The sequence below is a fragment of the Trichoplusia ni genome, chromosome 4, assembly GCF_003590095.1.
Source record: "Trichoplusia ni isolate ovarian cell line Hi5 chromosome 4, tn1, whole genome shotgun sequence".
Lineage (NCBI taxonomy): Eukaryota > Metazoa > Arthropoda > Insecta > Lepidoptera > Noctuidae > Trichoplusia > Trichoplusia ni.
The window spans coordinates 9,064,767-9,079,772 of record NC_039481.1 but is presented as its reverse complement, the minus strand read 5'-3'; the positions used below and the strand labels follow the sequence as shown (position 1 = coordinate 9,079,772).

Below are 15,006 nucleotides of genomic sequence, written 5' to 3'. Positions count from 1 at the left end.
TACTCGAGTTTTTTTTATTAAATGTTTATTATAGGAAAATTTATATTAGTTTACATCTTAGATTTACCCAGCGACCAATATTCTTAGTACCTTCAATGGCCTTGGTTGGAGTCAAAAAGGAAAAAAAGCTTTATTCAATTTTTATCGATATTTTCCCCGCACTATGTTACTCTTGCCCTACGCTACGTTATCTCAGCTTGGCATGTCTCATGTTTAAAAAGCGCTGGCTAAGTTTTTAATAACATTTTTGCTGCTATGTCGCATCAGTATATTTTGTCACGGAAACCTTGAGCACTTTTCATCTTGCATTATATTTTATATTCAAAAGAAAAAAGGCGAAGAAACTTAGAAGAATTAAACGGTATTGTTTTAAGAAAGTATCAAGATTCATTTATTTGTTGGAATATAGGGTTTTAATAATGTTTGCCGTCTTGAAATAAAACATGAAACTTAAGTTATTGAATCGTGGAAGGGTTTGGGCGCTATTTTGGCCAACGGTGGGACAAAGAGAGTTAGATAAAAAGCAGCCGAGCTAACATTGTAAATTAAAGTAAACGATTAATAGATTTGAAATGAAACGACTTTTACGGATTTTATCGCGGTTTAATTTTTGGTTTTAGTTCCCGACGTTTCGACACCTTTGCAGGTATCATGGTCACGGGCAGACTAAATCCGTAAAAGTCGTTTCATTTCAATGTCTAACATTCGCGTAAACCTAAGAAACCACTATGATTAATAGATTTTTTTTATTAGTTGATTTTCTTTCGTGTTCTCAAACTTCTAGTCGCTCTCTCAGCAACCCTGAAAAAGCGGGGTGTGATAGATAGATAAAAATAAAATTTGTTATGATGCTGAAAATAACATTTTTAAAGGGAGAATTCGTGCAGAATGCGTCTATAGTTTTAAGGCTAATTACCTAACTATCTTGGAACAACAATGAATTTTAACAGTCTCTGTTGTGCAAAATATTTATTTCGCATCTGAAAATAATTATGTATAAAGTTTTATGGTTTTATTTAGGGTCTTGATCTGAGACCCTTTGCTCAACCGACCGAACTCTTACGCCACGACACCTATTGACACAACGTAATGTTGGGTAAAATAATCAAATTATCTACAAAGTAAATCGTCCGAAAACTACATTAAATGTGATTAAAAGACAAGAAATATTCCTTCAACAAACAGTAAGACCCAACATTCTTAGCAAAGACATTTGAATATAAGGAATCCGGGACTATTGTCATCACTTTTACTCCATATGCAAAACGCTCAGACAAATATACCTATCTCTTTCCCCATCCTCTCCCCAAGTAATATACAGTTTATTCGAGATAGTCGGCGACTCGGAAATATTTCAAGACCACGGAAATGAGGAAAGAATGAAAACTCATTAGTGAGGTTATTAGAGCCGGATTACACCGAGCTCCATTAACTGAACTTTAAACTGAGTTTAACCTATTTCTTTGATATAATCACGTCAGTTTTGACGTTGCCAAAACTGGTTCGGGTCTGCACTGTTAATTTAATAGTTGGTAGTAAGGTCGGGTGGAATTGTGTAAGTTTTTTGACTTGCCTTTTTCTTCTTTTGTTTTGTAGAGTATGATATAGCTATTTAATTTATATCACGTTTTATTTCAATATAAATATTATATTATGCGTTAGTGCAGTTTCATACGTTACAGATATAATGTTAAATGAATTTTGTTGCCATCGAGACGATAAGAAGGAACATTTAATAATCGTCTCTGTCAAAATTTCATGAATACAATTCTGAAGCGATAAGCAAGTGTTTACAGCAAATATGAGATTTTTGTAGCTCAAATAAAATCGAATAACGAACAGGTTAATGCTATAAATTCACCAAATATCTAAATAAACGTCAGTTTATTATTATAGTTCCGGTTCTCTAACATTCAATCTATCAATAAAACCTCTTTGCATGTCTTAATATCGTAAAAAAGGTAACACCTCATGTTATAAGGGCTCAGGGCTCTACAAATATATTTGATTGATTAGTAAGCAAGAATCGTATGAAGTCATGGAATGACGGGCGAAAACGCCTTTGTGTGGGATACGGTTTTTATTGCGATGTAACATACCTTTGTATAATATATTAAAGCTAAACCAATGACTTTCGATACGAGTATAAGTGATGTGACTAACTGAATCTGAATCTGAAATCTGTTATATAAATATAGTAAATCTGTATTTTAGAAGAAGTTCCGTACAAAGTTTGTTTTGCCGGTTCTTTTTCATATTAGATATTTTGAAAGTTTTGCTGTAAATGTGTATAAAAATTATTGTACGCAACTGAATCATATAAAATTGAAGTAAAATGAATGTAATATGCAAATGGAATTGTTGGAATTTAAGGATTAATTGAGAGTTTTTAACAGTTTTTGTGCCTTCAAGTTGTATTTTTAATATCTCTTATATATGATTGAAATATTTTTTTATTGAAAACCATCTGAAAAATACTAAATAAGTAGTGAATAATACAAAACTCCAAAAATCCCAGACCACAAACAATTTAATATATTTTACACACGTAAATTTCCTACAAAAAATATAACTAACTACGATTTAACATAAGCGACAGTGTAATCGGCCGTAAATATTCCGAGGCGAGTAATTCGCGGGTTGGGCGAAGGTGCCATTTTATAAATTTATGAACCAACCGACGGCCTTTCGTCAACCGCCTGTAAATTTGTTCTTGGAATATATACGTTAAGTTTCCAACCCCGGGGTTGGTAACCAGCGGCAGTAGGTACTTGCCTCTCGGAACGTAGGGCGACCACGGCTAGGGTGAAAGTTTGAGAGAGATTTCAAGAAAATGATTATTTTATTTATTTTATTTTATTATAAAGGTTCTTCAACGACTTATTCACTATTTATTATTATGGATGGAACGAAGTCATAGTGTAAAATAATTCGCATGTTCGTCTTAAATCAATAAAAAATTGGAAAATTTAAGGCTACAGTATCACTGATACAAAATTTTCCGCATTTTGCAAATAGAAGTATCATTATTTGTAGTTGATAAAAATGCGTCAAATACTGCGCATTATTTTGAACGATAAATAATGTTTCTTTTAAGAAAATGATTTTGTTTTTGGACATGCTAAAAATACACTGGATTATTTCGTCAAATAAAAATGAGAGTAAGTAACTCCAAAAATTTTAAAACAAAAAAGCCGTCATTCCAAAAACGTTCCGAAAGAGAAATTCTTCCAAAATTAACATTTCAAGAATTCGTTCAAATATTAAAATTAAACACTAACATTTAAATTTCTGTAGCTGACCCAAATTTGTGGAGTGCACAGTTTGAGAGCTCTCGTTATACTGGTCGGCCGGCCTGTAATAGGCTCCCGTGGGGTATAAAATCGTCCATAAATTTCGTTTTGAGCTCCTCGTTGAAGACACCGATATCTACGGTATAGCGTGTCGAATATTCCTTATATTCATGTAATATACTGCTGAAAGAACAGATATCTCTATCAAATTGAGCGAGAATTTTAAGGGCGGGCTTTGATGTATGGGAAGTTGTGTCTTGTTGACAGAATATCGAAGATGTTTGGTTGGGACGCGTAGTTTTGGTTTTTCGAGTATTCAGCGTTTGAGAGTTGTTTGATATAATTAATTATGTGCTATTTCTAATATGTCGGTCTGTATAATTATGTATGCCTTGCTGTCTGTGGGTGTGTCTGTTTTCGGCATCATAACTCCCTTCCGTAAAGGGTGAAAGTTGTAAAAATAACCGAATGTCTGCAATTATTCTTAAATAGGGTCTTGTACACTACACACTTAAATAAAATACTTATGACTTCAGATATTGAGCATCAAAAGACTTCTTAGCATCGTTTAATGATAAATTTGATGGAATGAAAATGGGATATGGAAATCTGGTTGTCTAGAGTCTCGTATTAATTACTACATTTTTTTGCAATTCTGCTTAAGATGATTTCTGTCGGGGTTTTTCATTTGGAATTGGTTTTTACTTATCGCTTCAAAGAGTAAAACTGGTTTGATATTCTCGGGTGTTTTTAAGGTCTGACGTCTAAGACATATCCATCGATAGTTGATTGTGTCTATAATCACGAAAATAACATGACATCACCAGTCGTGAAATAGGCACAGCTTTGTCTAAATTATTAAAAACTTTGATTATAGTTCGATGAAAAGATAGGTTTTCACAAAGTTCTTTTTAAAAACCAGCGAGCAATAGTAGTAATTTATAGCAATCGAATTAAAACGTTAACCAATTAGAACTAATTTACAATCAACCTTAATAAAACTTGTCTAAGACTGAAAATCCATCCTCGTATTTTAAAGTCAGTTAAGAAAAAAGTATAAGCCACTCCAATTGTGAGTTACAGCGCGGCTCGCGATATCGCTCGTTCGCGTGTACGAAGGTCGCTGCAGACACAACGGATTTGCAATTCAAAAGCAGATGGTGAGTGGTGGCAATGCGACGCCACTTGCTATCAGTTGCTATCGGGTGCGGCCTTGAGGCTTAATTGCTCTGTAATTGTGATTCAGTGGCCATATGACATGGTTGGCCTTTGAGTTTGAGGACGAGTTAGGTTGGTAAAGCCCTTTGTAAAAGCTCGACCAACTTGACTTCTACATTTTTGTTTAATCTGTTTTACAATTTGAGGTTTTTGCAGACCTACCTCGATTTATCTGTATCGTCGTAAGACTACCTGGAAGTGTTTGTTTTATTCCAATGAGGAGCAGTAAGACATCTACGGATCGACCGCATCATGCGTTGTTTGACCTTTGATGGATCAAGTTATGCAGATATAGCTTATCCAGGAGATCATCCAGTTGATAGTTTCGCGTGTTTGAATCTGAAAATCTGTTTTTGTCCAGAATCGATCAAGCGCAGATTCTATTCACAATTCGTGCCACCACATGATTTGGCGCTAGTGTCGGGTTCCGAAGCACCTACTGGATCTACATTCACGAATACCTAACCCTAATGGTTGTCTATGTATTTTTAAAAATGTGAATGGCGATTGATATCACTAATTCTGATACTTGAAAGTTTATAACAAGGGCGTTAATCTACACGTGTTAAATAAACGAATCGTGTTAGTATAATGTTAATAGTCCGCATAACACTGTGTAAATAATTAACTTGCCGTCCATTTGCATAAATGGCGTCGAGTTTGAGGCCGTCGGTGTTTTATTTGAGGCAGAGCTTTTGTATAATATATTATCAGTTGTATTGAGGAATAGTTTTTGGAAAATGTTTTTTTTTTATTGTGTAATCTTAGAACCCATTGCTGGGAAAGTCCTCCTTCGCCATTTCGGGATACGTAGACCGCATAAACTGTCTAAATGATTGTTATTAATTATAAACATTAATTGAAGGATCATAATTTGTTAAGAAACAGTATAGACATTTTGGCGGAACAGCGAAGTTTCCTTTACTAATTTCATGCAATTATCATGCATGCATGCTTAAAACTATTTACCCATTTTTTTGAATGTAGATTGACGTAACAGCACACCTTGTAAACGGTAATATGATTTGATTACTGAACCGGCCCTCCTTAGAAGTTAGAGCATTGATTACCACGCGATTTAAGATTGAAATAAATAATTTTGATTACTTACTCTACATTACATGATAAATTGCGTCTTCCCACATATTACCTCATATAATTCAACAATAATGTCTCCAAATTGTTCATTTTATTTGCGGAAACAATAAAATTGGAACAAGTAACCTCAATTTACTGTAGAGCGGTACTGAACAGTTGATTTCCGATGTTAGAGACATCCCCTCTCGACACACGCACTCATTTGTAAAGGCTGTTATGGAAACAAGCACGTGTTTAAACAATTAGACAATTCGTTTATTATATGAAATAATAATTTTGTGAAGCGGATTCTTAATTATTTATTAAATGACGGTTTATATTGATTGTGTAAAATATATAAAATTACATTATTTATGAAATTTGTTATTATATTCTTACTACAGAAATACATCTTTTGATACAAAATTTGAAATAAAGAAGATCGATTTATATACCTTTTTAACCTATTTATAGATCTATATAATATTTATTTACAGGCTGTGCACCTTTAGATAGTATCACTACGCCAGATTGTAGAAATAGATAATAACAATAACTTTTATACATTATCAGATTTATAATTATAATCTCATCTTGCCACTGACACCAACACGCAAACAAAACTTACAATACATAGACGCGCTTCTATTTATCATTCTTGTTAAGAGTCCATACTATAGTCAGGTATACAGCTAGCATCCATATTACTCCGGTAAAAAGGTCCAGGAAAGCATTGTCGTAAACAAGTGATTGTAACGGAAACAAGCGGCAGATTGGACTCGCTCACACACAATGTATTTGTTTTGCTTTCTATGCAAATGACGTGCAATTTTATGTTTATCCTCTTTTAAAAGTTGTGTAGAATACATTTGTTAACTGAAGGTCTTGAATGATGGGCGACTTGGTGTCAGTATTTGAGGAAGTTACAATATTAATTTTGAAAATTTTACACATTTCAATACTTTTTTTAAGGTTGTGTTGGTTGCTTCACTATGTTTTTCTTCCTCGTTTTTGGCAAGTAAACATTAATTTGAAATAATTAAATGAACTCGAAAAGACACTTCTGCATCGGCAGATTCGAACCTACGAACTGTGTCGTGGAAGTCAAGTGGTAATAAAAAAAACTACTACATCCTACAACTAGGATCACACTCCATTTGGTTAAAATAACGATTTCTCTGAAATGAATATCCAATTAATGATTTTGTATCCAAAACCATAAAGAAAGCAATCATTTCTTACATTATTTCTCAAAAATACATTTAACTTAATATAGATAAGTAGGCGTCGAATGGAAAACTCTATTTGTCACTTAATACTATCTAGTCACCATGTTGGTCTGTTTAATCATTATTAATTTATTATATCTTACAAAAGATAAAAATCAAGAAGTCACGTAAAATATTCCGAGTTGATATTAGGAGTAATGATTAATTTTATCTTCCTTAGACGTTATAATATTATCAAAGATTCGTGCCCTCCGAAACATTTACAGTCTTCAAAATTGTGGTCATTATTTTACTCAGTTTTGTTTCTTTTTTGATATTCAAACTCCATGTTACATTGAGAATATTTTCAATGTTTGCTACAACCTACTTCGTTGAAATGAAACCGGTTCGATTCCCCCCAATGTTTACACACTTTTTCTACCGGACAACGACAATTGTTTGTATTGACAAGGCAATACAAATACAAATACTCCCTGGTTTATTACTCTGAAGCCGATGATTAAATATTTGCCGTGTGAAATACAACTCTAGAATTTGAGCGAAGTTTAATTTTTATATCGTAGGTACTATGTGTAAGGTAATATGTAGCTATAATTTCAATTTCAATCAGAATGGTGTTAGTGATATCACAGCAACTATTTATTTGATACTTGCAAAATATAATAATAATATACTATCGCGGAATTAATGAATGAGGCATCATCTAGGCATTGTCAGCCAACCAAGAGGTGGTGAAAAGAGACAAGACGTAAATGTGTAATTAAGAAAAGGAGGATGATATAAAAAAAAAATGACAAATTAAATAAATGTACTGACAACATGTACCTAAATTACATATTTGTAGACTGGAAATACTATAAAATGATTGACTTATTGACAGATTTTGTTACTATAAGTCTGCATTTTCATTACTTTGTTTGATCAATTTCATGTGAATTTCTACATAAATCCGGAGTCAGGGAGAAGTAATGTCGCTGTATGGTCACGTTTTTCAAATTCGTAAGCACTATGAATGGTTTGTGTGAAGTAAAGCTATTTTCGGCGTCCATTCTGTTTCGGCTCCCTCTAAATCTATACGATACTCAAATCGATTAACTATTTTAGCGCTAAGTTAACTACGGACTGCAATAATTAGGAATTATTAAAATGTTTTACTGGGTAAACAAGATAGAGTGAATTAAATTTGGTCAACTTGATCTTAAGTAACTATAAATGAGATTAGGTAGAGATGAATTATATTAATGTCAGGTTTTTGTGTTGTAGTAAGTTTTAGTTGCCAATTAAATGGTAGCATTTTGTTGTTAATCTCTAACTTCTCCAGAGCGATATCTCGTCGATCACTTTTATAGAACAACACTTAAGTGTAAACGAGAATTTACGAAATGTTTTTGTGGGTGATTTCAGGTGGTGTCAGTGGGAGCGGGAGGAGCGGCGGCATGCGCGTGGTGTTGGCAGCGCTGACGGCGCTGGCGGCGCGCGCGCTCGCCGGGCCGCACGAGCACCGCGCGCGCCACCACGCGCCCGAGCACGCCCCGCACTTCCCCGCGCCGGCGCCGCCGCAGCCCTACCGCGGCCACGGCGAGGCCGTGCGGTACAACCCCGAGCTCGACACGATTCTACCTCGGCTCGAAGACCACGAAACTTCCTCCAAACACGCTAAGTTTGAAGACGCAGAAACTTCTTCCAAAAGAGCCAAGTATGACGAAAGGTTTTATTCTAACCATGAGCGGGCCGACGAGGAACTCATGGCCGACGAGCCGCAGCTCGGGCCAGAAGATGATGACCCTCTCGTCGTCCGCACTAGGAAGGGACGGGTGAGGGGCATTACGCTGACTGCCGCTACAGGCAAGAAAGTTGACGCATGGTTCGGCATCCCTTATGCCCAAAAACCTTTAGGTGACCTAAGGTTTAGACACCCCAGACCAGCAGAGAGCTGGGGTGATGAGATATTAAATACTACGACACTGCCACACTCATGCGTCCAAATTATTGATACTGTTTTTGGTGATTTCCCCGGTGCAATGATGTGGAATCCAAACACGGACATGCAGGAAGACTGTCTCTTTATAAACATAGTGACACCAAGACCACGACCGAAGAACGCAGCTGTAATGTTGTGGGTTTTCGGTGGTGGGTTTTACTCGGGCACTGCTACTTTAGATGTCTATGATCCGAAAATACTGGTGTCTGAGGAGAAAGTTGTGTATGTTTCTATGCAATATAGAGTAGCATCTCTCGGTTTTCTATTCTTCGACACCCCCGATGTTCCAGGTAATGCTGGTTTGTTTGATCAATTGATGGCATTGCAATGGGTAAAAGATAACATTGCTTACTTCGGAGGGAATCCCCATAACATAACGCTATTCGGTGAGTCGGCTGGTGCGGTGTCAGTTTCCTTACATTTGCTGTCACCTCTATCAAGAAATTTATTCTCCCAAGCAATCATGCAGTCCGGCGCGGCCACTGCTCCTTGGGCTATTATATCAAGAGAAGAGAGCATATTGCGAGGAATTCGTTTAGCGGAAGCAGTCCACTGCCCGCACTCACGTACTGACATGGGACCTATGATCGAGTGTCTTCGAAAGAAAAGTGCAGATGAATTAGTCAATAACGAGTGGGGAACTCTAGGTATATGCGAAGTTCCATTTGTCCCTATCATAGATGGCTCCTTCTTAGACGAGTTGCCTGTACGATCATTAGCCCACCAAAACTTTAAGAAGACAAACCTTTTGATGGGGTCTAACACAGAAGAGGGTTATTATTTCATCTTGTATTACTTGACTGAGCTGTTTCCTAAAGAGGAGAACGTTGGAATAAATAGAGAACAGTACCTACAAGCTGTGAAAGAATTGAATCCATATGTTAATGACGTGGCGCGGCAAGCTATTGTTTTCGAGTATACAGATTGGCTGAACCCAGAGGACCCTATCAAGAACCGTAATGCGTTAGACAAGATGGTGGGAGACTACCACTTTACTTGCGGAGTCAATGAATTTGCGCATCGTTACGCTGAAACTGGAAACAACGTCTTCACATATTATTACAAGCATCGCAGTAAGAATAACCCCTGGCCGTCGTGGACGGGAGTGATGCACGCTGATGAAATTAATTACGTGTTCGGAGAGCCTCTGAACCCCGGAAAGAATTATTCTCCCGAAGAGGTGGAGTTTAGTAGACGTCTGATGAGATACTGGGCTAATTTCGCGCGAAGCGGGTAAGAACTTTTGAATATGATTGTAAAAGAAAATATAGTGAGATTTTATGTACATTTCTGGTTTACGCTATTTATATGGGGTGTCAACTTATGTGCCATTCTCGTCATAAATTTCAAGGGTTTAAAATCTATCAGTTGTCAACTAGGGTTCACTAGGCTGCTCTTTTTTTCGTATAATATCGTGCTTCTAACATTTTTGATTTAAAATTCCAGAAACCCATCAATAAATCCAACTGGTGAATCAACGAAGATCCACTGGCCGGTCCACTCGGCCATGGGTAGGGAGTACTTGTCCCTGGCTGTTAACTCCAGCTCCATCGGTCACGGGCTTCGGGTCAAGGAGTGCGCCTTCTGGCAGAAGTACTTGCCTCAATTGATGGCTGCTACAGGTAGGTTACCAATGATATCTTAAATTAAACCACACCTATGAAGCTACAGAGTTTAAAATAACTTAAATTACTCGCTTTCACTTCACTGGATTTCATCTTTTCGAGTCCATAATATCTTACCTTCTTTTATTTGCGTTTAGTAATCTGCTACACCGGTCGGTATATGTAGCGTTATTGGCAAGCTTCAAGGTCGGGTTATTCTCGAGGAAAAATAGAATAGGCTTTATTAATTTTTTTTAAATTAGTTTGGGTTAGTGAAACCACGAGCAATTCTGATAAGCACGCGGCGTCTATCATGTACGTCCATAATAAATCATAATGATTGTACTTTTCATGAAATGCCAACACGTATTATCTTAATCTTAACAGGTGTAGCCCACATTAAGAATAAAAACAAAAATATGTAGAGATAAGGATCTGGGAATCGTTGGGATTTTGACACGAATCAGGTGATAATTAAATATTTGATTAATATCAATATAACATAACAATATAACAAACTTTGATATGGGGCCAGAAGTATATATCATCTTGTTTATGTATACGATCCGTGTCACGCATGAGCGATTTCTAATACGTCGTTTTCCAATTTCAAAAGACACAATTTCTAAAGGGACCTTACAATGTTTTTGTTATTTTATGCGTTAACGCTTAGTTCGAGTTTTATTCTGCTGGTATGTTATTGGCTGCTGCTGCAATGTTATTGGCTGATATCATTTTAAAAATTAGAAAGATAACTTTAAATTTAATAACCATTTAAGATAAAATGAAGAAAAAAGAACTGCTAGAATGAACTCTTGAAAACCAATCATCATCATTATTGTGATCACATATTTGTAATTCCCATGCAGAGAATCCTCGACCTCATCACCAGAGAATCACTCTACCAACGGTGACATACTTCTATAGTCTATTGTACTTTTTATAACCTAACCTTGTTTTTCTCTATATTCCAGTGAAGCCAGATCCGCCAAAGAACTGCACAAGCAGTGCAGCGCCAGTCAAGGGGTCCTATGAGATCTTCGGCATCGGGGTGGTCATCGCAACTGGCTTGGCCAAGACTTCCCTGTTCAAGTACATCATATGAGTCTATTGTGGTCTTCTTTGGTCTACTGCGGTCTACTGTGGTCTACTGTTGTCGGCTGTGGTCTACTGTGGTCTGCTGTAGTCCACTTTGTTGTTTCCTTTGCTTCGTCTAATGCTTATATGTTAAAAAATATTGATATGGGTGTGATGTTGCTTTGAGATATTTGAGGAACCAGTCTTCAGAGACAATTTGCTATTGAAGGACAATAGATTTATTCAAATATAAATTCGTGAAAGAACAACATGAAGTTGAAAAACCTAATTATGATGAACCTAATGAATTTGAATGAACAGAAGAAACCCTCAAAATAAAGGACTGATATGGTCATTCCAAAAATCTCCAAGCAGCAACACACCCAAATGCATTGTGTTCTAATACAAAGGCGGCTAGGGTTGCATAACTAAGATAATTACGTCGTCGTTTTAATTGGTCTCGTCATTTGTTTTCAATTGATAAAGACAGAAGACATGATTATGATAACTGCCTATTAAGGTCTATAATCCAGATATTGTATACAGTATATTGATTTCTGATTTTGATAGAAGACAAACAAAAAAATTGTACATGTTTATTATTAACAAACTTAAAGTCCAAAGTGCAGTCACTAATCGAAAATCCTGATTATGACGTCGTTGTGATTTTAGTTAAACAATTTCAGTCGCCTCTATTTAGTAAAGTTAGTAATTATTATTAGTGAACAAATTATTCGTACATTATGTGTTACAGCCAAAAAATATTCTGGAATATTTTCTTATTAAGTTATTTTTATAAAGTAGAGTATTTTAGTTGTAAGCCACCTCGAGTGTTGAATTGCTGAGTCCATTAATATTCGTCTAGATATCTGTTAAGTTCAATAGTTAAACGTAAGCGATGTAACGTATTGTTTAAATTTTAATGTTATATTTTAAAGGGAGTGATTTCTCCAACTACATATCAATTGTTAATAACAAATTATAGATTACTGGTAGTCGTAATTTCGTCATAGTGTAAGTATCTACATATCTCTTGTAGGTTAAAGGAGTTTTGCCGTGTGGTGTGACGTTTCATGAAAGGTCAACTTTGTCTTCATAATGCTAAGTGGCAAGTTTCCAAGTCTGCGGTGTGTTACGAAGTTCTGTGAAGGCGTAGATATGAGAAACTGATTAAAAATGTTAGCTTTAAATCGCCTCTAACGCAATACATATCACGCAAGGCATAGAAAAATTTAAGTTCATTATAGCCTTAGATAGTAAGTTTAATATAAGCTAGATCATTTCACAACTCTGTAGCGGACCAATATTAGAAAGTTGTACGTGTTATGACGGTTCGAAGTGAAGCAGTCGGTGGGAATTATGAGGTTCGTCGGACACAAACAAACTAACAAAAAGAATATGAATTTAAGACTATAGAAGCAAGTAAAACAAACGCAGCGGATGAAACACATATAAGGAAAGATAAATTTCAAAATGATGTAATAAATAAACCAATTGATACAATAGGATAAACAGACGACGAAACTGCAAGGAAAGGTAAGTGTACAGAATGTAGTATACTGAACGTATTAGATGATACAAAAATTTAGTACATTACGTTTAGGATCGATACATCTAGCTTAGAGATCGTAGTGCCAGCAGTTCAGCTTTCAAATATTGGTGGACGATAGATGAATCTTTACAATTCGAGATTTAAGATAAATATTACCTAGTACAATACTGTAAGTTTTTTCGCGACAGCCGACTAGAAAACCGCATACTTCATTGATGTAAATAAATGGGTGTTAGTATTATGTAGGGACTCGTGATGCCCTTACTACTTTTTTTAAAGGGCAGTTCTGACGGGTGCCTATATTGTATTTATCGAAAATATTAACCTGTTGTGGAAGACGATACCTATGAGATATAGATGCTAAATGTAATATTTACGTAGTTTTGTGCTTCTGTTGTATTATTTTCATAGGCTACGGTGGTATATTCGGATGGACGGTGTCTTTATTCGCTATGTTAGTTAATGTATAGTAATTCATGTTTCTAGTTCCACATTCGATGTTTCACGGATTACGCTTATTCTAGATCTGCGTATAAACCTATAGAGTGCCTCTTATTCACTTTTATATATATTGATACATAGGTTATACTGGTAGATGTAGTACGCGTTATTTCTCAATGCACTGTTATTTTTTTTCTTTAATTATTTTCTTGTTCAAAGCGTCGCGTAGTGCCAAATGAGATTGGAAAATCTGAGAAGGGTATATAGGTTGAATTTTGCTATACAGATTAAAAAAAATGCTTAAACAAATGCGATAAAAAAGGATTTCATAAGTTTTTCTTTTGTTTCTGCATTTGTATAACGGTCGTTGACTTCCAATTATGGTGTGAAAACTAATAAAGAGCTAATTACACTGATAAAAAGAAATATTTTGGTCAAAATTACGCAAAGAAATGGCGATAATATGTAAGAGAGTCGTCGATCGATAGAAATCAAAGATAAATATTATTTGCACCAATTTGATGTCTCAAACAGATTAAAAATAAACATTAGTTTTTGCAACGTAATTGTGTTAATTATTATGATACAATAACAAATTTAAATCACATGATATTGCTAAGACAATAAAATATATTATTCCATTATTTATTGTATTACCGTAATTCTTTGGTCTATTAAAATAGCTGATCCTGAGTCACGTGACAATGAATTTTACAGAACATAAGTTGCGTGCAAATGTTTGAGCGAAAGTGCATTTTTTTTGTGAATTATACAATAGTGACATACTCGTATACATTAATATTTTTATAATTTAACCTTTTTGTCTTCCTTTTATTTCTTGTGAGTATATCTTAAATTCTCGCTAAGTGATTTATTTTATAGTAAAAATATTTTTTAAAGTATATACTGTTGTTCTTTTTGTTGTATAATTTAAGTGAAAAACAGACATCGACAAAACACTATCGACGTAATGTTCTGTGAAATTCGAATAGCGTGATAATTCCGTTGCTCCTAATCCACTGCCTCTTTGCTTGGGTACTCCGCTTGGCTATAATATTAAATGTATAATAAATAATCAATGTATTACAAATGGCCTAATGTAGGAGGTATGACGTCAAGGCCTACGACAATTTTCCGTATTCTTATTTTAAATTGAAAGTTATCTTTTTTCGATTCTAATAGCGATTCAAGTAAGTTAAATAACATTAGTGCTATGATTGCATTATTGAATGTTTGCAAAGTTTGTGTTTAATTATAAAAATAAATGCTTGTATATAATTTGTATTTTTATTTATTGCCCAATTGAATTTAGCCCTTCTATCGTCATGATGAAAATAGAAATTAATAAAATCTAGTATTGTTTGCAAAAAAAAAATAGTCCTCCCAGAAACAATTAAAATAACAATTAATAAAAGAATCCCTTATTATTCTTGAAAATCAACTGGTGCACTTGAGATTATTTTCATGGTATTTGAAAAATCTTTTTTAAAATTAAAATTGTATGATCCATGTTCGGGTTCGAAGGCACCGCTGA

At 35.1% G+C, this 15,006-nt stretch overlaps 1 protein-coding gene across 1 annotated transcript in view; it reads left to right on the top strand.

Annotated features, from left to right (window-relative positions):
* The window catches only part of LOC113492934 (acetylcholinesterase-like), a 43,742-nt gene extending 28,992 nt beyond the window's left edge, over positions 1-14,750 (top strand). Inside the window, exons 3-5 of the mRNA XM_026870666.1 lie at positions 8,222-10,031; positions 10,245-10,420; positions 11,377-14,750. Of these exons, the coding sequence (XP_026726467.1) occupies positions 8,254-10,031; positions 10,245-10,420; positions 11,377-11,507 (2,085 nt within the window). The 5' untranslated portion in view covers positions 8,222-8,253 and the 3' untranslated portion in view covers positions 11,508-14,750. The remainder of the gene's footprint in view (positions 1-8,221; positions 10,032-10,244; positions 10,421-11,376) is intronic.
* The last annotated feature ends 256 nt before the right edge of the window (positions 14,751-15,006 follow it).